Source organism: Gossypium hirsutum, chromosome A12, assembly GCF_007990345.1.
Source record: "Gossypium hirsutum isolate 1008001.06 chromosome A12, Gossypium_hirsutum_v2.1, whole genome shotgun sequence".
Taxonomy (NCBI): Eukaryota; Viridiplantae; Streptophyta; class Magnoliopsida; order Malvales; family Malvaceae; genus Gossypium; species Gossypium hirsutum.
Genome location: NC_053435.1, coordinates 79,385,963 through 79,412,684, shown reverse-complemented (window position 1 = coordinate 79,412,684; position 26,722 = coordinate 79,385,963). Strand labels below are relative to the sequence as shown.

The window sequence follows — 26,722 nt, the reverse complement described above, 5'->3', positions numbered from 1 at the left end:
AGATCAAGACTGGGTGTCACTACTCAGATTATGGAGAGGAGTTGGATACGCTCCGTTAATGGTCCAAAGGCAATTCTCTTCACGACAATTCATACCTGCCACCGGAGGATTAGCACAGTCTTAGTTTTCTTTCGCGAGTGAGGGATATATGAAGAGGGTCCGAGATACCGCACAGTCTTGGAAGAGAATTCATCTCATGGAGTTAGATCTATACGCTGACATTCTCACTTAAGATTATGTTATATGGAGAAAGCAATGAGTGAATAGTTAGCATGTCTCGTCGACAAATTACACCGTCCAAAATCCTTTCTCAGAGGAAATGCCGTCTGAGCTAGAAATGGCAAGACAAGAATTTGAACGAGAAAAGGCCAAGATGTCTCGGGACCTTAGTGCTCTTCAAGTGGAAAACTACCAATTGAAGATCGATGTGTAGATTGAAAGATCCAGAACTGAGAAACTGCAAAAAGAGGCTGAAGTCATAAGAAATGACTTAAGAGATCTTCATCTAGAAAATAAGAAGTTAAGAGGCACAATAAAAAATAGTGGGCTGGGCAAGTCGTCGGCAGAATAGAAAGAAGAAATAAGCAACATTAAAGGTGGGATAGAATTTTGGAAAGGAAAAGCGAAGAAAGAGGAGGAAAAGGCTACGCGAGCTATGATAGAACTAAGGAGGAAGAACGCCGAATATGAAACTGTGTCTACTGAACTTACGATTAGTCAGTCCAAACGCTGAGAGTTAAAAGAGAGAATACGGGAATTAGAAGATATGCTGCAAGATCGTCAACAACAGTTAGACACTCTCTTGGAGGCTTTGGAAGAAAAGAATAGTCAATATGATAGAGACATTCGTGCTTACAAAGAGGGCCTCCAAGAAAAAGAAATGCAACTTAGCTATTTGATCAATGAAATTCGTGGGGTAGCCATGCACATGGTACAACTATCAGAAGAAGCTGAAATTCTCATTTGCCAATTCCCTCTAAGTCGAAGATCGAACATATCAGAATTCATAGCACGAGTAAAGAAATATGGCGATATAGCTAGGAAGTTTGTGTAATGGTTGAATCGAAAATGGAAAAATGTTTTGTAATAAACTCTTTTGATGAATGAAATGCCTAAATAGGGGCTATCTTGAAATCAACACCCATTTCTTGCATTTCTTTCATGATTGATATTCATTTATGCATTCATTCATTTGATTGCATGTACTTATCCCATAATCACTCGCTAAGTTTAGAATCATATAATTCGCAGTCACAACACTTCAAATCTGGAACCATGCCATTCGTATAGAACGCGTCGACAAGCTAGAATAATGGAGGCTGAGTTCAATGAAAGAATCGAAAGGATTGAAAGAGTCCAAAGGGAGTTACAAGAACAACTGGCTAAGTCACAGCAAGAAACGAGGGATCTGATGGTGAGATCTCGAGAGGAATCACTTGAACAGAAGAATCAAATGGCTAAGATGATGGAAATGATGTCAGCTCTGGTAAAAGGAAAGGACCTATGAACCCTGACGTGGTGGAACCACAATTAAGGGCTAATCACGATCAGGATCCGCCTCATCAGCCAGGATTTACTCTACCACATGCCCACGCAACACAAAGAGGGTACGCTCAATGGAAACCTACAGGCCTGGAGCAACGACCTGCGCCACCTGCTAATCTGGGGCAAGGAATGTTCGTATCAAACCTGGGGGCTAGTCCTGCTGATCCACTCGTTCCAGATTTGGACGATCCAGTAGAGATATCTAGGTTGAAATTAGATAAGCACGATGCGAATGAGAAATATAGGAGCCTAGAGGAAAGACTCAATGTGATAGAAGAAACTGAAGTCTTCTCCGCACTAGGTGCAAAAGAACTCAGTTTGGTACCTGATCTAATTCTGCCTCCGAAGTTCAAGGTGCCTGATTTTGAAAAGTACGATGGGACAAGATGCCCAAAAGCGCATCTCATCATGTTCTGCCAAAAGATGACCGGCTATGTGAACGAAGATAAGTTACTCATACATTATTTTCAAGATAGTCTAGTAGGATCGGCTCTTCGGTGGTACAACCAGCTTAGTAGGGAAAAGATCTGATCCTGGAATGACTTGGCATCAGCATTCTGTGAGCAGTACAAGCATGTATCAGATATGGTGCCAGACCGGATGACTTTGCAAAGGATGGAGAAAAAGCCGTCAAAAACTTTTAGACAGTATGCGCAGAGATGGAGGGACATCTCAGCCCAAGTAGAACCCCCACTAACAAAAACGGAGATAACCGTTTTCTTTATTAACACCTTAAAGGCGCCGTTTTATGACAAACTAGTGGGAAGTGCCACGAAGGACTTTGCGGATATTGTAATATCTGGTGAGCTTATAGAGAATGCCGTCAAGAGCGGTAGAATGGAAGGTCAATAAAGTTCAAGAAGGGTAGCGCCCATGAAGAAGAAAGAACCAGAAGCCCATATGGTGGGAATGAGAAGCCGTTACACCCCTAATCTATATCCAAACCAACCTCGACCTCGAAATTATCCACCTCCAAATTTCTATTATCCCCCTCAAACCCCTTACTACCAAGTACCACCTCTCTCCTACCTTGTATACACCACGAACAACCAAAGACCCATCACCACATTCTCACAAAACACTGTACCCGCTCAAAACCAACCTAGAAACGAACCAAGACCAGCAAGGCCCAATCCCGAGAGACCACAATTTACTCATATCCCTGTGTCGTATGGGGAATTATACCCAAAACTTTTAGAGAAACAATTAATATATCCCCATTACATGGCACCCCTTAAACCTTCATACCCGAAGTGGTACGATCCAAACGTTAGTTGTGCATACCATGCTGGGAACCAGGGGCACTCTACGAAAAACTGCATTGCCTTCAAAAGAAGAGTTCAATGACTCATCAATGCGGGCATTCTGGATTTGATGGCACTAGTGGTACGGCCGGAAACCCATTCCCAAACCACACCGAAGGGAATGTGAGCGCAGTCAGAGAGGAGGACAAACAGAAAAGTAGAAGATGGGTTTCTGAAATAAGAACACCTCTGCAGAAAATCTGGGAGGTACTAGTGGAAAAGGGGTTGCTCTGTCATCTTAACAGAGTATTCGAAGGAAGAAATGCAGAAGGTCAAAGTTTTTGCAAATTCCATGGTATTGAAGGGCACGACATTTAGTCCTGCGAGGAGTTCAGGAGATTACTGCAAAATATGATGGACAATAAGGAGATTGGGATTTTTTATAAAGGCAAAAAGGCCAATAGAGGAGAAATATGCGCCTCTGACAATCAATCGTCAGGTTTCCCGTATAGCGCCGACCGACCGTTAATAATTTATTACGACGCGAAGAAGGAGCCGATAAAACCAAAGATGATCATTGAAGTACCATATCCTTTCCCCTACAAGGACGACAAGGCGGTACCGTGGAAATACGATATCAATAACGTCACACTTAAAGGTGAAAAATCCGAAACCACAACTGGAGATGTTGGGGAGGTAGGCCATTTTACCCGCAGTGGACGGTGTTATTCTAAAGAGATTGAGCCGATAAAAAAGAACAGTGACTGGAAGCAAAAAAGAAAGGCAGTGATGTATGAGGCCGAAGTCGAGCAGGAAACCCCACCCGTGCAAGAAACTAAAAAGCCTGTGGATGAGGAGGAAGCACAGGAGTTCTTGAAATTTATCAAGCACAGTGAATACAATGTGGTGGAACAATTGAAGAAGCAACCAGCGCGAATCTCGATTTTATCTTTACTGTTAAACTCAGAGTCACACTGGAACGCTTTGCTGAAGGTGTTAAATCAAGATTACGTAGCCAACAATATATCTATTGAGAAACTTGATAGGTGGGTGAATAATCTGAACACGGACAATTTCATCTCTTTCAGTGATAATGAAATACCAACCAATGGTAGAGGCTCCGTGAAAGCATTACATATCACAACCCGCTGCAAGGGTTACATAATACCGAACGTGCTCATCGATAATGGGTCGGCACTCAACGTCATGCCCTTGGCCACGCTTTCTAGAATTCCTATGGATCTGTCCTATTTAAGGCCCTGTCATTCCACAGTAAGGGCATTCGATGGGACAAGACGTGAAGTCATGGGGAAGATTGAGATCCCTCTAGAAGTGGGTCTCTATATATATGATGTCGAGTTCTAAGTCATGGACATTACACACTCATATAACTGTCTTTTGGGAAGACCCTGGATCCATTCCGCTAGAGCGGTCCCGTCATCCCTCTATCAAAAGGTGAAATTTATCATGGATGGCTGCTTGGTCACTGTCGAGGGAGAAGAAGACATTGTCGCATCTATCTCTGCCGATGCACCGTACTTGGAAGTGAGCAAAGATGCAATAGAATGTTCTTTTCGGTCCTTGGAATTTGTCAATGCCACTTTTGTTGCTGAAGGAAATAGAATTCCCATGCCTAAGCTGTCAAGGAATACCAAGATGGGAGTTGAGTTGACTGTGGGAAAAGGTACCCGAGAAAGGAAGGGTTTGGGAAGGTATCTGCAAGGAATAGTCAGGGCTCTAAAGCCAGTGCACCACAAGGCCGGATACGGTTTAGGGTTCCAGCCGGACATGCATCAAAGAAGAAAACAATGGAAGAAAGATCAAGAAAGAAGGATCGCAAGAACCTTATGCCGAGAATTAGAATGGGAGCCCATAACGTACCCTCCTTTATCAAAAATATTTACATCTGCAGGAATGATATACCCTAGGCAAGATAATACACGAAGCACGCTGTTATTAATTGAAAGGGGTCTTTAAAATGTCAGTATAAATGTCATTGACAAAGGAAGTGATGCAATTAAATACATTTCAACGATACGCCATTGTCCTCTTGGATTTGTTTTGAACAATTGGACTGCTGCGGAGCTCTTTGTAGTTTCTAAATCTTCTCCAGAGTAATGCTCAATATTAACACTATTCTTTTTGTGTGTCCCTAAGTAATAGAGGGATTCTTTTGTAAGAGCTTATGATTCGCTCTTTATCATTAAAATGAACATTAATGAAGATGCATTTTGTCATACTCTTTACATTCTCATTAACTTCATAATTTTTCCCTCTTTTCACAGCCTGTCATTGCATATATCTCACATCATGCCTGTTGGTTCCAATACTTTGATGCTTCTTTATAGTTTCCTTTTCCATACAATTTTCAAGTGCTCAGATATCAACGGCATGAACAAACCCATTACGAGTCTTGAAATCGATTTTGATAAGGCTGTTTGTTTAAGAGAATTCGAAGCCGAAGAAAATGCTGAAGACTATGTCTCGTCTCCTGACTTGCTAAGAATGGTGGATCAAGAGGATAAATAGATTTTACCTCATCAAGAATCTGTTGAAAGAATAAATTTGGGAACTGAAGAAAGGAAGCAAGAAGTGAAGATTGGGACCTCTATTTCAGGGGGCACCAGGCATTATTTGATTGTTGTGCTCCACGAGTACAAAAATGTATTCGCATGGTCATATCAGGACATGCCAGGATTAGATGAAGATGTAGTTGTCCATAAGCTCCTATTAAAGCCAGAATGCAAACCCATTCAACAAAAGTTAAGACGGATGAGACCTGAGCTGTTGTTGAAAATAAAAGAGGAAGTCAATAAGCAATTTGACGTTGACTTCCTACAAGCCTCTAAATATCCAAAATGGGTGGCTAACATAGTCCCGGTACCAAAGAAAGACGGCAAAGTACGAATGTGCATGGATTATCGTGACCTGAATCGAGCAAGTCCTAAAGATAATTTTCCCTTACCACACATTGATACGTTGGTGAATAACACAGCAAAACATTCATTGTTTTCCTTCATGGATGGATTCTCGAGGTATAATCAGATCAAGATGGCCCCTGAGGATATGGAGAAAACTACTTTCATAACAATGTGGGGAACATTCTGCTACAAGGTAATGCCGTTCGGACTGAAGAATGCTGGGACAACATATCAGAGGGCTACAATGACGTTATTCCATGACATGATGCATAAAGAAATAGAGGTTTACATCGACGATATGATTGCTAAATCCCAAGGGGAAGAAGAGCATGTAGTGAAACTGAAGAAGTTGTTCTACAGACTGAGAAAGTTCCAGCTGAAGCTCAATCTGGCCAAATGTACGTTTAAGGCTACCTCGGGAAAATTGCTAGGCTTCATCGTCAGCGAGAGAGGCATTGAAGTTGATCCAGATAAGATAAAAGCTATACAAGAGTTACCACCTCCGCACACGCAAAGAGAAGTCAGAGGATTTTTAGGGAGGTTAAACTATATCACCCGATTTATCGCTCAACTTACCAACCAGTGTAATCCAATCTTTCGGCTTCTTCGAGAACATAACCCAGGAGAATAGAATGAGGAATGCCAGGTGGCCTTTGATAAGATAAAACAATATTTGTCTAGTCCTCCAGTGCTAGTACCGCCAACTCCAGGAAGACCATTAATTTTGTATCTGACTGTGTTCGAAAATTCAATGGGTTGCGTACTGGGGCAACATGACGAGTCAGGAAAGAGAGAAAAGGCGATCTACTACCTCAGCAAAAAGTTCACTGAATATGAGTCAAAGTATTCATCCATTGAAAAATACTGTTGCGCTCCGGTTTGGATAGCTCGAGGACTCAGGCAATATATGTTGTATCATACGACATGGTTAATTTCAAAGCTGGATCCAATAAAATACATGATGGAATCACCGGCACTCTCGGGAAGAATGGCACGATGGCAGATCTTACTATCAGAATACGACATCGTCTATGTGAGCCAAAAGTCGATAAAAAGAAGTGCAATAGCTGACTTCTTAGCAACTCGAACAATAGAGGAATATGAGCCATTGATATTTGATTTCCTAGACGAAGACTTGATGTGCATTACAGAAAAAGAGTGCGAGTCCCCCAAAGAAAGGTCATGGAAAATGAGCTTTGATGGCGCATCGAATGCCTTAGGGCATGGGATTGGAGCAGTCTTGATATCACCAGAAGGGAACCATTATCCATTCACTACCAGATTAAACTTCTTCTAGACCAATAACATAGCGGAATATGAGGCTTGCATCATGGGACTTCGTGCGGTAATTGAACGAAACATCAAAACTTTATAGGTATACGGAGACTCAGCATTGGTGATTTACCAAATTCGTGGAGATTGGGAAGTGAGAGATTCGAAATTAGTTAAATACAGCGATCTAGTGGCAGGACTGATTAAAGAATTCAAAGAAATAACTTTTAATTACTTCTCACGAGAAGAAAACCAATTAGCTGATGCCCTGGCCACTTTGGCTTTAATGTTTAAAGCAAACAGAGAAACAAAAATAATGCCTCTTCAATTGAGCATATATGAAGTCCCTACACATTGTTTCAGCATTGAAAAAGAGCCAGATGGACGGCTATGGTTTCATGACATCTTAGAATATATCAAGAATCAAAAGTATCCCGAACAAGCAAATGAGAACGACAAAAGAACAATTAGAAGAATGGCAGCGGGATTTGTTCTTGATGGGGACATCCTGTACAAAAGAGGAAAAGATCAAGTGCTCTTGAGATGCGTAGATGCTGTTGAAGCCAGAAAAATACTTGAAGATGTCCACGAGGGAATTTGTGGGACACATGCCAATGGTTTTACTATGGCCAGGAAGATTATGAGACTCGGTTACTACTGGTTGACGATGGAAAGCGACTGCATTAGTTTTGCAAGAAAATGCCACAAATGTCAAATTTATGGCGATAAGATTCACGTAGCCCCTTCGCCCCTTCATGTCATGACTTCTCCGTGGCCTTTTTCTATGTGGGCCATGGATGTTATAGGGCCAATTTCCCCAAAAGCTTCTAATGGACACCGATTCATTTTTTTGGTTATTGATTACTTCACGAAATGGATAGAAGCCGTTTCGTTTGCCAATGTGACGAAGACTGCAGTTTGTAGATTTTTGAAAAAGGAAATCATTTGTCGATATTGTTTGCCTGAAAGAATCATTTCAGATAACACCATGAATCTGAACAACAAGATGATGAAGGAGGTGTGTGAACAATTTCAAATAAAGTATCATAACTCATCACCTATCGCCCGAAAATGAACGGAACTGTTGAAGCGGCCAACAAGAATATTAAGAAGATTATTGGGAAAATGACCGAGACATATAAAGACTGGCACGAGAAGCTACCATTTGCGCTGTATGCATATCGCACATCTGTACGGACATCTACAGGGGCAACTCCTTTCTCTCTGGTCTATGGAATGGAAGCTATGCTACCTATTGAAGTTGAAATCCCTTCTCTACGAGTCTTAATGGAGTCGAAATTAGAGGAAGCAGAATGGGTTCGAGCTCGATATGACCAGTTAAACCTCATCGAAGAAAAACCTCTGAAGGCAATTTGTCATGGACAGATGTACCAAAAGAGAATGATCGCGGCCCATGACAAAAAAGTACGGCCAAGAGAATTTCACGAAGGAGAACTCGTGCTGAGAAAGATTCTCCCAATACAAAAAGACTTCCGAAGAAATGGGCACCAAATTGGGAAGGACCGTATGTCGTAAAGAAGGCATTCTCGAGTGGAGCTTTGATTCTCACTGAGATGGATAGGAAGGAGTTACCGAATCCAGTGAACTCAGATGCTGTGAAGAAATATTATGCTTGAAAACAAAATCAAGATGAAAACTCGAAAAGGGCATCTTAAAAAAAAAGGAAGAAAGAAAGAAAGGGATCAAGGTGAAAACTCGAAAAGGGCGTCTTGATTAACACAAAAGATTAGGATGAAAACCCAAAAGGGCATTCTAATTAGACAAACCTGGGCTTATAGAGCAAGGCATTTTGAACGGTGGGTTAAACAGAGAGACTACAGTATTTGAAGCATTTCTGAAAGCTCGAAATCTTCTACTCAAGAAGCCGAGCTCGAAAAGATTCTTGATTGAGGAACGTGGAAAAGTTCATGCGTTGAATATCTAGAGCATTTGTATCCGTTGAATGCGATCCCTTTTTCTCTTTATGACACTTTTTCACTATCATTGGTTAACTTTCTTAGTTTGCTACATTTGAAATAAATAAATGAGAGGTATCCTTTTGCCCCTACCTAACCATTTTTATGCATCTCATTATGTCGTTTATTTACATGATAAATAGTGAAATGACATACTCTGAACAAAAGAAATGTTAAGCATTACCCAAATAAGAATTCGATAAGTACAAGAGCCTCAAGGCAAAGACAAAGTTCAACCAGGGGCAAAAGAGTGATATCTGAGAAACGTAGATTACTCGTAAAGCTTGAGGACGGGTACAGGGCCTAAAGAGGAAGTCAGAGCCGAAGTAATGAATGCAGATCATCACAAAAAAATCGTGACGAAAAAGGACATACGACAAACATTCTTGAGGCGCATAGCAAACTCATGTAGGCATAAAGGCATTTAAGACAAACATATGCATATCATGATAACATCATGCATGACATATACAGGTACTCCAGTAGAGCAAGAGGATGTGATGATAGCTGTACTGAATCAAGGAAAAGACACCTGAGTTCCACCAGATGTCACCTTTTGGTATTTTGATATTTTTATTTCTGTTTTCAAAAAAATCAACTCATATTGCGAGAGGTGAGTTGAGCCTCAGGACACGCTGAGGTAATTTCAATTTATGCTTTTCAAAAATCAACTCATATTGCGAGAGGTGAGTTGAGCCTCAGGACACGCTGAGGTAATTTCAATTTATGCTTTTCAAAAATCAACTCATATTGCGAGAGGTGAGTTGAGCCTCAGGGCACGCGGAGGTATTTTCAATTTCTACTTTTCAAATTCTACTTTTCAAAAAAATCAACTCATATTGCAAGAGGTGAGTTGAGCCTCAGGACACGCTGAGGTATTTTCAATTTCTGTTTTTCAGTTTATGCTTTTCAAAAAAAATCAACTCATATTGTAAGAGATGAGTTGAGCCTCGGGTCACATGTCGAGGTATTTTCAAAATCTGCTTTGTAAATTCTGCTCTCAAAAAAATCAACTCATATTGCGAGAGGTGAGTTCAGCCTTGGCTCACGTTTTGAGCTATTTTCAAATTCTGTTTTTCAATTTATGTTTTTCAAAAAAATCAACTCATATTGCGAGAGGTGAGTTGAGCCTCGGGTCACATGTCGAGGTACTTTCAAAATCGAATTTTCAAATTAAGTTTCAAAAAAACCAACTCATATTGCGAGAGGTGAGTTGAGCCTTGGCTCACGCGCTGAGCTATTTTCAATTTCTGTTTTTAATGTCTGTTTTTAAAGAGTCAATTCATATTGCGAGAAATGAGTTGAGCTCAGGATCACATGTCGAGTAAGAATAAAGATTGAAGCTGATGGAAAACACCAGATTTGGCCTCCCTGAAGTTGCAGCGGAGCAGGTTAAAGTTGCAAGACTTGTCTCCCTGAAGTTGCAGTGGAGCTGATCAAGGATATCAGATCTTGCCTTTCTGAAGTGGCAGAAGAGAAGACTACAAACCTTATCTCACTGAAGCGGTAGAAGAGCAATTGAAGTTGTAGACTTGATCTTTATGAAGCTGCATGGAAGCAGATCGAAGCCACAAATCTCATATCCTTGAAGTTACATTGGAGTAGATTGAAGCTACAAGGCATATATCAGAAGATGCAATAGATTGAACCAAAGCTACAAGATACAGTGGACTGGAAGGAGACTACCTGAACAAGAAGAGCACCAAAGAAGTCAAGACTCAGCAAGACCAAGCAAAATTGGCCTTTCTTTGTGTCTTTGCTCTATTCTCGTTACACGACAATGAGCAAAGAGGGGCAGCTGTTGTAGGCCAATTTTGGCCTGTTTACAATCAAACCCGAATGGCCCAAGAACCAAATGACCCATTGCCTGGGCCCGAATACAAATACCCAAAACCCAATTACAACCAGACCCACTACCCAAACCTTAACCCATCAGACCCACTTAAACCCATTTATATCAAAACCCAAACTAACCTAAACACTTAAAACCCAAATACCCCAAGCCCAATACCTACACTATCCCAAACAAAAAAAACCCAAATAGCCTAACATTTGGAAACCCTAATCTTTGCCCCGACTGTCAGCTGCCGTGCCTAGGCCAGCATGCCCATCCTTCTATCTGCTGCCACCACCTAACCCCGTCCCATCGCCCGTATCACCGGCAAAATGAAAGGAAACACGCAAAGTAGAAAAGAAGCAGCAGACAACACAAACCAGTAGAAAAAATGTTGTATTTCATTCGACCATAAAAGCCAACAAAAAACGAAGGTAAGAAGGTAAGAGGGTGCATTTTCTTTTTTTTTTCTTTCCGAATATTCAAAAAGAACAAAACAATACAAACACAAACCAATATTGAGAAGTAATCGAACAAGAGAAAGGTGATTTCTATGTTTCTTTTCCCTTTTACCACTATTATTCGTAGATAAATACATAAAAAAAATACAAACTTTTACCGTTTTTGAGGAGGTGATCGGAGAGATTAGAACCGAGAGGTTTCTTTCGACTTCCAGCAGCATTCATGAGGTTTTGGAGGGCTACAACTACGGATCTAGGTTAAGGGGAGCAAAAGGGTTAAAAGGGGACGATTTTACACTCCCGACTGCCGTATACGGTGGTTACCGGCGACAGACGAACGGCGGTCTGATCTCTGGAAATCGTCCATGCCCAAAGCCCCTAAACTCTTTCCTCTCTCTTTTTTTTTTCTAAAACACAGCTGAAATGAAAATTACGAAAAAAACTTGACTTTTATACTATTATTGAAACGGCGCCGTTTTGACCTTGGGATCCAAGGCATAAAACGACGTCGTTTTACCCTGGATCGGGTCGACCCGACCCGCTCCGGCTAGGATCCGCGTGTTTTTTAAGGGAAGGGTTATTTGCGCGTTTAACCCCTCCGCTTTTTTGATGTTTTGTAATTAAATTTTTCACGTTTTTTAATTTGGCCCTGAAGGCTTTCGCGCTTTACAATCTAATCCCTGTTGATGCGCTGCGTTTTGAGGAAGAGGAAATATTGCTATTTCAGTCCCCCCACGTTCAAGCGTGTTCAAAATAGTCCTTAGTCTTTATACTCATTTCAATTTCACCTTAAATATTTTGTTTTCAGCTCAATTTAATCCTGTTTTAGTTATTTTACTATTTAAGTTAATTATTTTAGTATTATTATTTTAGTATTATTATTTTAGTATCTATTATTAATGTCATCACTATTATTAGCCTTAGTATTTATTTTAATTAACATTCATATATATATATATGTTTTAATATAATATTAAGTTATCTTTATTTAACCTTTATATATATATATATATTATTAGCTTCTATGTTTTATTATTACTATTATTATTTTACGTATTTCTATATTATGTTAATTTTATATATCACATTTTACTGTTATATATACATATTATTATGTGCATTTTAGTATATATATTCATGAAGTATTGTTAATAGTTGTTTTTTTTTATGTTATTGTTATTTTATGCATATATCATGTAAATATTTTAATACTATATTATGCATATGTTTTTATGTATATTATGTGTATGTGTCTTTAAATATTACATTTTTATATAAGTTATGTATATACCTTTAATACCATATTATTTGTATATTTTTATATATTCTTAAATACCATTATATTTATATAATTCTTTTTAATACCACATCATGTATATATTTCCAATGTTATGTGTACATTTTGTAATGTTATTATTATGTATACATTTTAATATCATTAGTTACACATTTTTGTACTATTTCGTTTATATACTCTCTATATTATCCTTATATTTATACCTATTTTTTTCACTATATCACTTATTATTTCATTTTAATATTATATGTATATTTTTTTATTCATCTTACGTACATACATTTTTAATATTTATTTCATATATACGTATATATCATATATGTGTTATATATTATGTATATTTTATTATTTTATTTATATTTAGTATTAATCTTAGTATATATATTTTATTATATGTATATATATATACTTTTTTTATAGTATTATTTTCGTATTATTCATTATTATACTTATTTCCACTATTGCCACTTATTATATTTATGTATTATTTGGTGTACATACATCTTATTATTATTATTATTATTAGTATATAAATATATTTTCTATGTTATTAGTATTCCTAATATATATTGTATATGTTCATTTATACTATATATATATATTTAGTATGTATATATTTAGTATTATTATGCGTATATTTTTCATTCCTATTATCACTTATATATTTTAATATATATAGCAATATTAGTATTTTTAATATTATGTTTACGTCACTTCATTTATTGTTTATATATATTCATGATATTATTTCGTGTTTAATGCTGTTACTATCATGTTTAATACCATATGCATTATTATTATTCTATACTATTACTATCGCACGTATATTGTTAATGTTTTATATATTGTCTGTTTCGTATATTCTTAACCTTTTATTATTTGTCTATCCCGAATCTAGCATATTATTTCATACCATAGTGCAACATCAATGTTAGTTCTCTTTAAGTTAATTTCGATAAATAAGGTAACGTACCGATTTAACGTTTAGTCATCGATTTCATCGCTATGTTGGGTGAACATCAATCGACTTGTGTTAAAACGGTATGTCCTTATCAAAAATCAAAAGAATTGAAAATTCTCGTGTTTCAACCAGATCAGGACTCAATGTTATATTGAACTCGTATATTTGAAAACCAAGACAACACGTGTTTTACAAGATACCAATTTTGGGCGTTGCGAGGGTGCTAATACCTTCCTCGTGCGTAACCGACTCCCGAACCCTAATTTTTCTCTGGCTTTTGACGTAGACCTAAGCTCGGTTTTCTTTTTGTTTTAAGAAAGAAATCTAATAGGTGTCCGATCACACCTAAGAAAAAGGATCGGTAGCGACTCCCCTCTTTATTTTAAAATTAAATTTCAGTTTGTCAAGTCTTCACTAAATCGCCACAATTAGTGACCAAGCTAAAATTTTTACGTCGCTACATGCATAAGACGACATTTAGAACTTAATATGGACATTACGAGTTCCTAATTATGCCTTTTGGGTTGACTAATGCACCAGCGGCGTTCATGGATCTGATGAATCGAGTGTTCCAGCCCTACTTAGATCAGTTTGTGGTAGTGTTCATCGAGGGCATCTTGGTATACTCTAGGATAGAGGATGAGCACGATAGGCATCTGCGAGTGGTTCTGCAGATTCTTCGGGAGAAACAGCTATATGCGAAGTCTAGTAAGTGTGAATTCTGGCTTCGATAAGTGACATTTTTGGGACATGTAGTTTATGCAGAGGGGATTAGAGTGGATCCTCGTAAGGTTGAGGCTGTATTGGATTGGAAGCAGCCGAAGAGTGTGTCGGAGGTTCGTAATTTTCTAAGTCTGGCAGGTTATTACCGACGTTTCGTAGAAGGGTTCTCGTTGATCGCAGCGCCGTTGACTAAGTTACTGCGTAAGGGAGTTCCCTTTGTTTGGAAGGACGCTCAGCAGGAGAGCTTTGAAAAGCTCAAGACAGTCTCGACTCAGGCTCCAGTTCTGATACAAACTAAGTCTGGTAAGGATTTCATGGTTTACAGTGATGCGTCACATGTGGGTTTGGGTTGTGTCTTGATGCAGGATGGTAAAGTGGTCACGTATGCATCTCGTCAGCTCAAGACTCACGAGGCTAATTAACTGATGCATGATTTGGAGTTGGCAGCGGTGGTTTTTGCTCTTAAGATCTGGAGGCATTACTTGTACGGTGAAAAGTGTATCATCTACACTGATCACAAGAGCCTCAAGTATCTCCTCACTAGGTAGAGCTGCTTAAGGATTATGACTGCGTTATCGAGTACCATCCAGGTAAAGCCAATATGGTGGTGGATGCGTTAAGTCATAGGGTGATGATTGACTTGAGGGCGATGTTCACCCGACTGAGTCTTTAAGATGATGGGAGTCTTCTGGCTGAGTTGCAGGTTAAACCGACGTGGTTGGATCAAATTAAGGATAAGCAATTAGGAGATAAGTCTCTTGAGTTGCGATTCTATCAAGTTGAGGCTGGAACAACCACTGATTTTAGGATTGACAGTGATGAGGTGTTGCGCTTCTGAGATAGGATCTGTGTACCTAATAGTGAGAATTTGAGGTTGTCGATTCTGAGGGAGGCACATAGTAGCCCTTACGCTATGCATCCTAGGGGCAACAAAATGTATAGGGATCTTCGAGAGTTGTATTGGTGGCCAGGGTTGAAACGTGAGGTGACAGACTTTGTTGCTCGTTGTTTGACTTGCCAGCAGGTTAAGGCTGAACATCGGTTACTTTCGGGTTTACTTCAGCCAGTAAGGATGCCAATGTGGAAATGAGAGTGAGTAACGATGGACTTCATTAGTGGGTTGCCTCTAACACACAATAAGAAGGATTCTATGTAGGTCGTCGTGGATCGACTGACCAAGCCTGCACATTTCATTCATGTTAGGAAGGACTTCTCCTTGCAAAAGCTGGCTAAGCTCTACATTTTCGAAAAAATGAGGTTACATGGGGTTCCTGTATCGATCATCTCCAATAGGGATCCTCATTTTACGTCTGGGTTTTGGTAGAAACTTCATGAAGCTTTGGGTTCTCATATCAGTTTTCTTCCTAAGTACCCTAATGTCCTATTCCAAGATCTAGACAGGCTCCTCCTTGAAAGTTAAGTCCGATCGCAATTCAATCTCGTTGACAGTAACAACATGTGACAGATCTGACTTATACCATCTCAGCATCAAGACATGAAATACGTTATGAATTCGTTCTAGTTTCGACGGTAACTCCAACTGATACGCAACAAGTCTAACCTTCTTTAGAATATGGTAAGGTCTAATGAACCTCGGGCTCAACTTACCCTTACGCCTAAATTGGAGAACCTTCTTTCAAGGCGATACTTTCAGAAACACTTGGTCACATAACGAAAACTCAATATCCTTTTTTTTCAAGTCTGCATAAGACTTCTGTCTATCGGAGGCTACTTTCAGACAATCACGAACCACTTTCACTGTGTTCTCAATTTCAGAAACTAGTTCAGGACCTAATATCTGATGTTCACTTAATTCAGTCCAACATAACAGAGTACGACACCTACGGTCATATAAGGCCTTGTAGGGTGCCATCTGAATACTAGACTGTAAAATGTATTGTATGCAAACTCATCCAATGGCAGGTACTCCTCCCAACTATCCCTGAAGTCTATCACACAACCTCAGATCATATCCTCGAAGATTTGAATAACTCTCTCTGACTATCTGTCAATCTGGGGGTGATATATAGTGTTGAAATTAAATCAGATGCCTAAGGCCTCATGAAGTTTCTTCCAGAATCAAGAAGTAAATCGTGGATCTCTGTCAGAGATGATCAAAACTGGAATCACGTTTAGTCTCACAATTTCGGTGATATACAGTTGATAAACCATAAAAGTAACACATTTTAATCTCATGCTTAGCATGTTTTTGGATGATTTATTATATAATTTAGTAAATTTGATGCTTCTAATCCTTTAATTTCATGTTTCTATACTTAAGTGAGCATAAGGGAACAAAAGGAGCGGAAAATGGGCCAGAAACGGACAAAACGGACTGATTTAAAGATCCACACGGCCAAGACCATTTCCACATGGGCTAAGCACACACCCGTGTGAGCCACACGGGCTGGCCACACTCCTATGTGGCAGCCTGTGTCAATATCGCTCGTTTTCCAAACACACAAAAAACCCAATTTTTACGGTTTCTGAGCATTCTGAACTCTATAAATACATACTATAATAGGACCTAAAAGGGGCAAGCAGTGTAGAACGTAAAAATACTCGAAAAACACCGACGGACTCAACTCAGAAGCAAGATCTCCTTCAAGACTGATGATCTCCATTCAATTTCTTTAGAAGTTTTTGGGTTCCTTCATGTTTTGTTGTTTTCCTATTTTTGAGATGTTTTCCTTTCCATATATGAACTAAATTCCCTAAATACCTAAAGAAGATGAAACCTATGACAGATCTTATTATTTGATTTTTATGAATTTCATTATAAATATTTGTTCTTGATCTCAATTATGTTTACTTACCTTCATGTTTAATATTTTTAGGATATTAATTCATGATTGAAGTACTTATTCAGTAGAGCAAAAGTCCCTATTTAAGAGTAGATCTAGCATAATTGAGTGGAGTTGCATGCAATCCTAAAAATAGGATGACATAAATCTACCGAATTAGAGTCCAATCTAATAGGGTAATCAATAGATCGAGTTAATGCGACGATAGGGGTTTTAATTAGAAAGAGATTTCAATTAATCAACCTAGAGTCAGTCAATTTTATTCTCAAAAGAGATATTAATATAATTTAGGGATTTCTACGGATCAAGTCAAATTAATAAATCGTTTAATTCAGATTTAGAATAATAAGTGAAGTCTAGGTGAATTCTTTCCTGGGTATTGTCTCTCTCATAAGTTTTTCTTCGATTATTTTCTCAATTTGCTCTCTGTCGCTTAGTAATTAGTTTAGTTAAAATTAGATTTTAAAATAATTCCTTCAATTTATAGGCTAGATAATAAAAAGATAGTAATTAATAATACTTTTAGTCCTCGTGAATACGATATTCCCGACTCATCGTAGCTATACTACCATTCGATAAGTGCACTTGCCTTTTTCATATTTTAGTTAGTTCGTGACGTCATCAATAGTTTACCTAACTTCTGTAAGGAGTAATCTATTCAGATAGGAAGGAAGTGAACCAATTTGATCAATCAATTAACGATAACCCAAATCGAATCTTTTTTAGTGGGGGTTAAAGGCAACCCAGTAACAAAATCCATTATTATTCGCTCCTACTTCCACTAAAGAATTTTAACTGGTTGAAGCAACCCGGATGAAAACTGATGTTCTACCTTAACCTTTTGACATGTTAGACAGTGGGACACAAAAACAGCTACCTCTCTTTTCAGTCCAAGCCGGGAATAGAGTTCTTGGAGATCCCGGTATATTTTATTCCCACTAGGATGCATAGCATAGGGACTATTATGCGCCTCCTGTAGGGAATGCCTTAATTCCTTATCATTGGGTACACAAATCCGCCCTTTAAAGCATAACACATTATCATCATTCAAGCTAAAGTCAGAATTCTCATTTGAACCCACATGTCGCAATCGCTGCATTAAGGTCTCATTGTTTACTTGTTTAGCTCGAATCTGCTCTACCCAACTCAGTCTAACTTGTAATTCTGCCAACAGTCCTCCATTCCGAACCAAACTCAAATGAGCGAACATTGCTCTCAAGTCAGTTATTGCTCTACGGCTAAGGGCGTCAGCCACTATATTAGCCTTACCCAGATGGTATTCTATCGAGCAATCATAATCTTTTAGTAACTCAACCCATTGACGCTGCCACAGATTTAACTCTTTTTGGGTTAAAAAATATTTGAGACTCTTATGATCGATGTAAATAATACACTTTTCGCCATACAAATAATGTCTCAAGATCTTCAGAGAAAATACAAACGCAACTACATCAAGATCGTGCATAGGGTAGTTACCCTCGTGTGTCTTAAGCTACCGCAATAGGTAAGCAACCACCTTACTATCCTGCATAAGTACACATCCTAACCCAACATGTGAAGCATCACTGTAAACCATAAACTCCCGACCTAATTTCGGTTAGACTAAAACAGGAGCCTATGTCAGGACAGACTTAAGCATATCAAAACTAAACTGTTGTGCCTCAGACCACATGAATGGGGCATTCTTACATAACAGCTACGAAGCTCAGACACATTTTTTGGCTGTTTCCACTCAACAACTGTTTTGATTTTCTTGGGATCAACTCGGATTAGATCTCCTCTGCCGTCACTATATGACCCAAAAAGGAGACTTCCTGCAACCAAAACTCACACCTACTGAACTTGGCATACAACTATTTTCCTCACAGTATCTAAAGTACAATACGGAGATGACCATCGTGCTTAGTTTCAATTTTAGAGAAAATCAAGATATCATCAATGAAAACTGTTGCATATTGATCTAAATACAGTTGAAACACCCAATTCATTAAGTCCATAAATGCCGCTGGGGCATTTGTTAACCTGAAAGGCATTACTAAGAACTTGTTATGTTTGTAACGAGTCCTAAAAGAAGTTTTGCACACATCAGTCTCTTTGACTTTGAGCTGATGGTAACCAGAGCATGGGTCAATCTTGGAAAAGATAGACGCTCCTTGAAACTAGTTGAACAAGTCGCCAATCTTCGGTAACGGTACTTTTTCTTGATTGTCAACTTGTTCAATTGTCTATAATCAATTCACATTCTCATCGACCTGTCTTTCTTCTTAACAAACAATACCAGTGCCCCCACGGAGACACACTCGGTTGAATGAATCCTCTATTAAGGAGTTCCTAAAGTTGCGCTTTTAATTCGGTCAGTTCTTTTGGTACTATGCGATAAGGCACAATGGATACTAGAGCGGTACCTGGTCACAGGTCAATTCCAAAATCCACTTCTCTTTTCAGTGGTAGTCTGGGCAATTCCTCGAGAAAGACGTCTGGGAATTCCCTCACAAATACAGATATCTCCTACTGAAAGCTTTTCAAAAGTAGAATTGGATACGTAAACAAGGTATATCTCGTACCCCTTTTGAACTAACTTATCTACTACAAGAGCAAAGATTACATTAGAGAGGTAATCTCAATGCTCACCAACCATAACCACCTCGTCATTCTCATTTGGTTTCAGAGTAACCCTCTTGGTTGCACAGTCTAGACTGACCCAATACTCAACAAGTTAATCCAATCCCAAAATCAAGTCAAACTCATTAAAAGGCAATTCCATTAAATCAGCTGGAAATGCCATGCCCTGAAGTTTAAAAGGTACCCATCTGTATACTCTATCAACTTGGATTGATTGTCCCAATTGACTAATCATAGAAAACTCTCTAGCAGTATACTCAGCAGTTAAACCCATATTTACAGAAACAACACTAGGTATATACGAGTAAGTAGAGCCAATACCAATGAAAGCATAATACTGAACAGAATGAATAAAGAAGGTACCTGTAATGACATCAGTATCATTGCTCTCCTCGTGAAATCTCGTCACATAAACCAGTGTCGGCTAACGAGCCTCGGCCTGACCTACACCTCTACCCGATACTCTCTGTCCTCTTCTTAACCCATTGCCACCTTTACCAGTGCCATGACCTTTGAATGGTTGCTGAATCTCTCTTAGAGTTTGAAAAGAATTAGGAGCTGGAGTTTGTGCCGCAACTGGCACTGAATTAGGTCGATGGGGGCAATCCCTAACTCGATGCTCCATTAAACCACAATAGAGGCACGCTCTTAATTTCCTCCAGCACTCGCCTAGGTGGCGCTTCCTACGATTATTACAGTGTTGAATCTTAGTCACTACAGCTGATGCCTTGGCCCTCAAGGGCCTATCAAACCTCGCATGCTTCTTAGGGCGCTGAACAGAACCAAAGGGACTCGAATCCTTTTTAACCTTATTCTGATCCTTCTCACAGTCTCACCACTCAGGCTCAATGTGCTTCACGTCTTTCACTATCTTAGCCTTGTCTACTAGAACCGCAAAAACTCGCTCCCTCTGAGGAGCTATCAGGACCCACAAATCGTATCTCAGTCATTCCTCAAATCTCACACTCTTGTCATAATCAGACACTACCAGAGTTCGTGCATACCTACTCAGTTGTAGAACTCAGCCTCATACTCAACCACAAATCGATTTCCCTAAACAAGGCTTATAAACTCACATTGGTGAGCCTCAACATAACTCGCCCCCATATATTTACCCTGAAAGGTGTTCTTGAAATAGTCCTAGTTCACTTGTTTAGGCTGAACACCTTGCTCAATCATCCTGGAGTAGGGATACAACACCCCTCAATTTTTGAGTACGAATACAGTCAATGTCTGTCATAATACGCCCAAGCATAATATACTCGGTACCCTCGAGCCAATATTCAGCCACAATAATAGCGACTCTTACAATGCCCCTGAATAATTCAGCCCTATTCGACCGGAGTCTTTCAATAACCGAGCCTCAACCACCTAATCCCGAATGGGTCCCAGCGACCCTCTTTAGTGCCTGAATCATGGCCTGAAATAGTGCATCATCCCTAGCCGTCGGAGTTTGAGAATTCATCTCAGTAGTAGGAGTACCAATAGTCTGGCTAGTCTTGAGGTTGGGCATGCTACCCATGGAGGATGACTCGACTCAAGCTCTTCATCGACGTCCTCAACACCCCTGCATACCACGTCCACAACTACTGCACGAACTCACTCTGGCAATTCTAGTTACAATATCAGAGTACACAGATCAATTCAGTCATCCAGCAAGATGATTTCACCAGTTCGCATCAAACAATTTACCTATAACAGTTCAATAGTTATGATCTTTATAATATATCAGAATTACTTACAGGGACAGCGTCAGAGGCTCGGTCATTCACTAAATTTTTAGTGTTTCTCTTATTAGTTTTGATACTAATTATCACTAAGCTACTTTTCTCACACTTTATGAACCCAAACACAGTCCGAGTGTTAAAAAAACCTAGCTCTAATACTTCTAAATGTAACACCTTAAACTCGGCCTAGATGTCTAGACCAAGTTGGAGAGTTACATTATCCGTACTAAAATTCATACTATCATAGCACTGTCAAATTGAACCATTCGTCACATAATATTCATTACAACCATAATTTAATACATATAACCTTCATAAATTCCATAATATCATAAAACACATATCACTGATAATAATGCTTAAAAGGAAATATAGAAGTTTGACTAGCTTCCGAGACACTGAGCCGATTGAGACTGGGTACCACCTAAAATTTAATCAATAAATGGGTGAGTTGTAAACTCAGTGTGAAAAAGGAATGTAATTCAACAATGGTTACTTATAAAAAAATTCTAGTTCAGATATTCGGTTTGACATAGAAGCATGTTCAAAATTCAAATATAGAGCAGAGGTGGTACATACCATCTTCAATTATCTGAACACACCATTATGGACATTTGATTCCCATCCATCCCTGTACACCTCTAGAGTGTTTAATGACAATTTCACAGAAACGTAACTTAGCTGCTAGATTAATATGAGACAAGCGCCAGAAGTAGAGTAATACTTATTGTAGCATAGCCACGATTTCAGTACAAACTCCTTTCCTTCTCACAGCCTCCCACCACATGCTAATGAAGATTACAATTACCCGTATCATATGTTAAGACATTCTAATACATTATACAATTAACTAAGATAGTTCCAAAACAAAGTAGATATCACAGTGCACATATAATATTGTTACTTACAACTCAATCCCAATGTATCAGACAGTTTTCATATAATCAATTTTGATTACTCTTCTATTAAAGAAACCAATATCAATGTTAAGTAACATTTTCAGCCTCAAAAGACAATTTTTGGCCTAATTATCAATCACACAGCCGGGTCAAACGCCCGTGTGCCCTGGCTGTGTGGTTTTCAAGTAACAACAGTGAGTTATACGGTCTGGACACAGGCTCGTTTCCTTGCCCGTATTATTCACACGGCCTGGGTACACACCCATGTCCCTGCCCATGTGGCTTTTATAGCCCAACAATGAGTTACACGGCCTGGGCACATGACCATGTCCCTGGCCGTGTGGTCTCAATCAACAAACAGTGAGTTACACGGCCCAGACACACGCCCGTGTCTGTTGCCCTTGTGAACCCTGAACCAATATGGCCACACACACCTGTGTACCCACCTATGTGACCCTAAATTGAAAAACAGTGAGTTACAAGGCCGATCACACGGCTTGCCACACGCCCGTGTGGCTTACACGATCTAGTCATACGCTCGTCTGCCTGGCCGTGAGGCGTTGATAGCCATAATTTTCGACGACCGAAACTTGCAAAACTTAGGTTTTCGATATGTACCTAGAAATATTTCAAAGTGACAACAACCTAAAAGATCCTCGAAGCCTAAAACAAGCATTCAGTAACACAATTTAGCCAATTAATCAACAAAACTTCCTCATTACTCACTTAATACCTACATCGAAAGTTTCGACACGAAAACTTCAAATATCCCAAACTTATCGAAACTTCAGCAAGAATCACAAAGATTTTTGTGTTGCTATCCCTTGTTGTTAATAACCCTGCTTGCTAAGTAAATACACACTCATTTGGAAAAGATTCTCGGAACTCAAAAAAAATCCTCTATCCCAAATAATTTACAAAATGAAAGAAAATTCGTGGAGATGCTCACATTGACTGTTACTTACCGATAGCCTTCTGACTACTGACTAAGAATAGAACTTCCATTAATCCCGTATCCCCTCACCACTTCCGATTAACAACAAAAAATATAAAAACGAAAAGAAGAAGAACAAAAATAAAAATGGGAAGAAAGAATAAGAAACTATAGTTAAAATTAATTCCTTAACTTCCAAGCAGATTTCTGACATATAACAAAAATATTTACCTAACACATACAATGTTATTCGAACTTGAAACTAGACAGAATACAAACAGATACTTAACCAGTGAACTAGCAGGCTCATTCTTGTCACAATTTCACACTGAATCGAACTTAAGCGGGTAACGCATGCTTATGGGTTGATTTCAAAAACTAATAAAACTTTTAATGATTTGATTCGAACATCAAGCCTCAAACTCAATCGCAGAACACAGAACCACAGATATAAAAATTTAACTACTGTACAATCTCAAAATTAAATTCTTAAAATTTTGGGGCGCTACAATGGGGTTACGAGAAAATTAATTACATTCATCATGAATATAATGCCCCAATAGGGTTTGCAACACCTTATACCCATTGGGTTGAAATCTTAATTTTGGGGATCCTAACATTCCTTGGTCTAGCTAAGGTTCCATGCCATATGATCACATTATGGCTATGGTCATCTCTATGCCAAGTTAAAGCCATCGAGACCCACAGAGGGTAAGTAACTCTGCTCTCCTTTCTAATTTCACCTAACATTTAGATTTTAAGTTTGTCTTCATACTCCGAAACATTCAAATGGGGTCCTAAAAGTATCACCATTTTATCAAGGGTAAATTATCTCGTTAGTCACCCTAATTATGAATTGTTTTTATTTTTGTCACATCAAATTTTTTTTTTTGTTAATTTGGTCAACCCAAAATAAAAATTGATCAAATTAGACACTTTACCATTAAATGGTAACAGAAGACTTCTGGAGTATTTTCACGTTAATCACTCTAAAATTAGGACAAACTACTCGTCAGTCACTCTAAATAAGGATCGTTTCTATTTTGGTCACCCTAATTTTTTTGAACAAATGAATTATTAGTCTTCCATTAGCATTTAACGATGGATTGACAAATTTGATCAAATGATTCCTATTTAGAGTGATTAAGAGTCTAGCTTATCCTTTCTTTTAATATATAATTTAATGAAACTCACACATCCACATACGCAAATTACTACACAAGTTAAACCTACAGATCAATCTCATGTCTTGGGGATGAGGTGAATAGCCTTGGCCAATGGGCCAATTGCTAGGGTTCAAATGTTAGCCTGAATATGAAGTAGTATATATTTAGAATGTTACAATTTGATTTATGTCTTAAATATGTTCCACATCATATATGAACGGATATTTAATGCCTAAATTGATTGTTAGGCTAACTCAAGGACATGATTGATATAATAATGATACTTTGAAGATTCAATTAGAATATTTTGAGGTTTAAGACCAATTTAAAGATGTCTAGTGCCTTTTATCCCTTTTAGTATTATGTACCAATCACGGATATTCTTTGATCTATATGTAGGTATAATTTTCCTTGGAATTCCACCAAATTGATACCATTTTATGGAGGGCTAGCGTATCATGATTTTCATCACTTTGTTGGGAGACAATGCCAAAGCAATTTTGCCTCTATTTTTACATATTGTGATTATCTATATGGAATAGACAAGGTAAGATGAGTTGTTAAACTACTCAATAAACAACATTTGATGTCTGAAAAAAATTGCAAAAGAAAAATTATAACTTTTAGATTTTTTTCTATTTTTTGATTTTTCTTCTTTAAATTTGTAAGAATGTATTACAGGGATATCATCATCACAAACAAGTTGTTAAAAGGTATTTTTCGCAAACATTGTTAAAGGATTGTGTTGATAATGTAAAAGTATTGTTCTATTTGAATGTTAATAAAGAGCAATGTATGCACATGATTTTATCTTTAGCAAGGAAGAAAGTTAATATATGCCTCTTAATACCTAAATAGACGAAATCCATGGCCTCTATAAATATAGAAGGTTCATGACACTTTGAATCCAAAAACTTTATTAATATTAAGGGTTCATGCTATTCTCATAAAATGAATGATGTAAATGTATAATCTTCTTAACTCTCTACAAAATAAAGGACAAAATCTCAAAGATGCATTATTCTTTAAAAGTATTCAAAAGGAACTAAAGCTAGCCAAAGCATAAGTAAAGAAGGCCTTGCCCCTAGTTAAACATAAAATTATTTTTTAAACACCTCTTAATGAATTGAAAAAAATTTGAACTCTCTAAAAAATAATATTCCAATTTAAGCCTTTTTGGTCCCTCTAAAAGTTGCCTTTTTTTTTCTTATGTAGCTTGAGGAGCAAGTGAAGAAGCACTAAGAGAGATCTCCAAGGAAGTATCTCAAAAATAAATCATCTATCTTGATTTACACGGTTAGTTCTTTGGTTACTGGGCCCGAAAACTAAAAAAATTGGGTTGTTAAAAATAAAAATACTAAGGTGTTATTAGTAAACTTAAAAATTAAATGCTGAAAAAATAAATCTTTAAAAATTAAGTATTGTAAACTTAATTTAAATTATAATATATGTTTGATATATTGTTTAAAATTAAGTACGAATATAATTAGATTGTTTAATAAATATAAATTTTAAATTGTGAAAAATTTTATTCTATATTTTATTTTTAGTTTTAAAACATCCCACCTTATTCTAAATCAAATCAAAATTTAAATTTAAAGTATTTATAAGATAATATAGTATTTGTAACACCCCGAATTTTGTGTTTTGAAGTTTTGAGGTTTGTGGTTAGGATCAGCGAGAAGGTTGCGTTGTTATGTTTAGTTGCACATTTTAGTGTCAGAATGGGCTTTTTGGTTTGGTGGTTGAGTGTGTGTTAATTCACCTCTAGGTTTTAGGTTCGAGTCTTTATATACGCTTTTTTAGTGAATTTTCTTTTTAGTTTTTTTTTCTACTTATTTTATTCTATTTAGTTTTAGTTTATTATTTTATTTTTATTTTAATCATTTTAATTCTTCAAGGCACGTTCCTTTTTGTTTTTATTTTATTTCTTTTCTTTCCTTTCTTTTCTTTTCCGTTTGGCTTTTCTTTTTGCTTCTTTTCTTAAACTTTCAAAAACGGTGGTGTGTGATTTCGAAAGAGTCATTTCCTTGTCGCCAAGTCAGTGTTAGGACGTCGTAGATAGCAAAACAAGTGTGGGTTTAGAACCTTTTCAATTTTATTTGCAAATTTTAATTCGACTTTGTGAAAAGTCGACTATGTATGTGATATCGTTATTTTATGCCTGGAATGTGTATGGCTTCATATAATTTTGATCCAACAAGGATTAAGAAGTGCTTTGTGGCTGAAAGTAAGTTTCCCGAAGTTGTTTTAGGGTGGTTTCTTGACCACACAGGTGTCCACACTAGCGTGTGATGACTCACACAATTGTGTGCTTTTCGGAATTAGGGTTCTGA

The 26,722-nt window shown here is 37.9% G+C and overlaps 1 protein-coding gene across 1 annotated transcript in view; it reads left to right on the top strand.

Annotated features, from left to right (window-relative positions):
- The window catches only part of LOC107919482 (methylsterol monooxygenase 1-2-like), a 45,897-nt gene extending 20,269 nt beyond the window's left edge, over positions 1-25,628 (top strand). The window contains exons 3-5 of the mRNA XM_016848939.1: positions 23,728-23,931; positions 24,786-24,933; positions 25,602-25,628. Coding sequence (XP_016704428.1) covers positions 23,728-23,931; positions 24,786-24,933; positions 25,602-25,628 — 379 coding nt within the window. The remainder of the gene's footprint in view (positions 1-23,727; positions 23,932-24,785; positions 24,934-25,601) is intronic.
- The last annotated feature ends 1,094 nt before the right edge of the window (positions 25,629-26,722 follow it).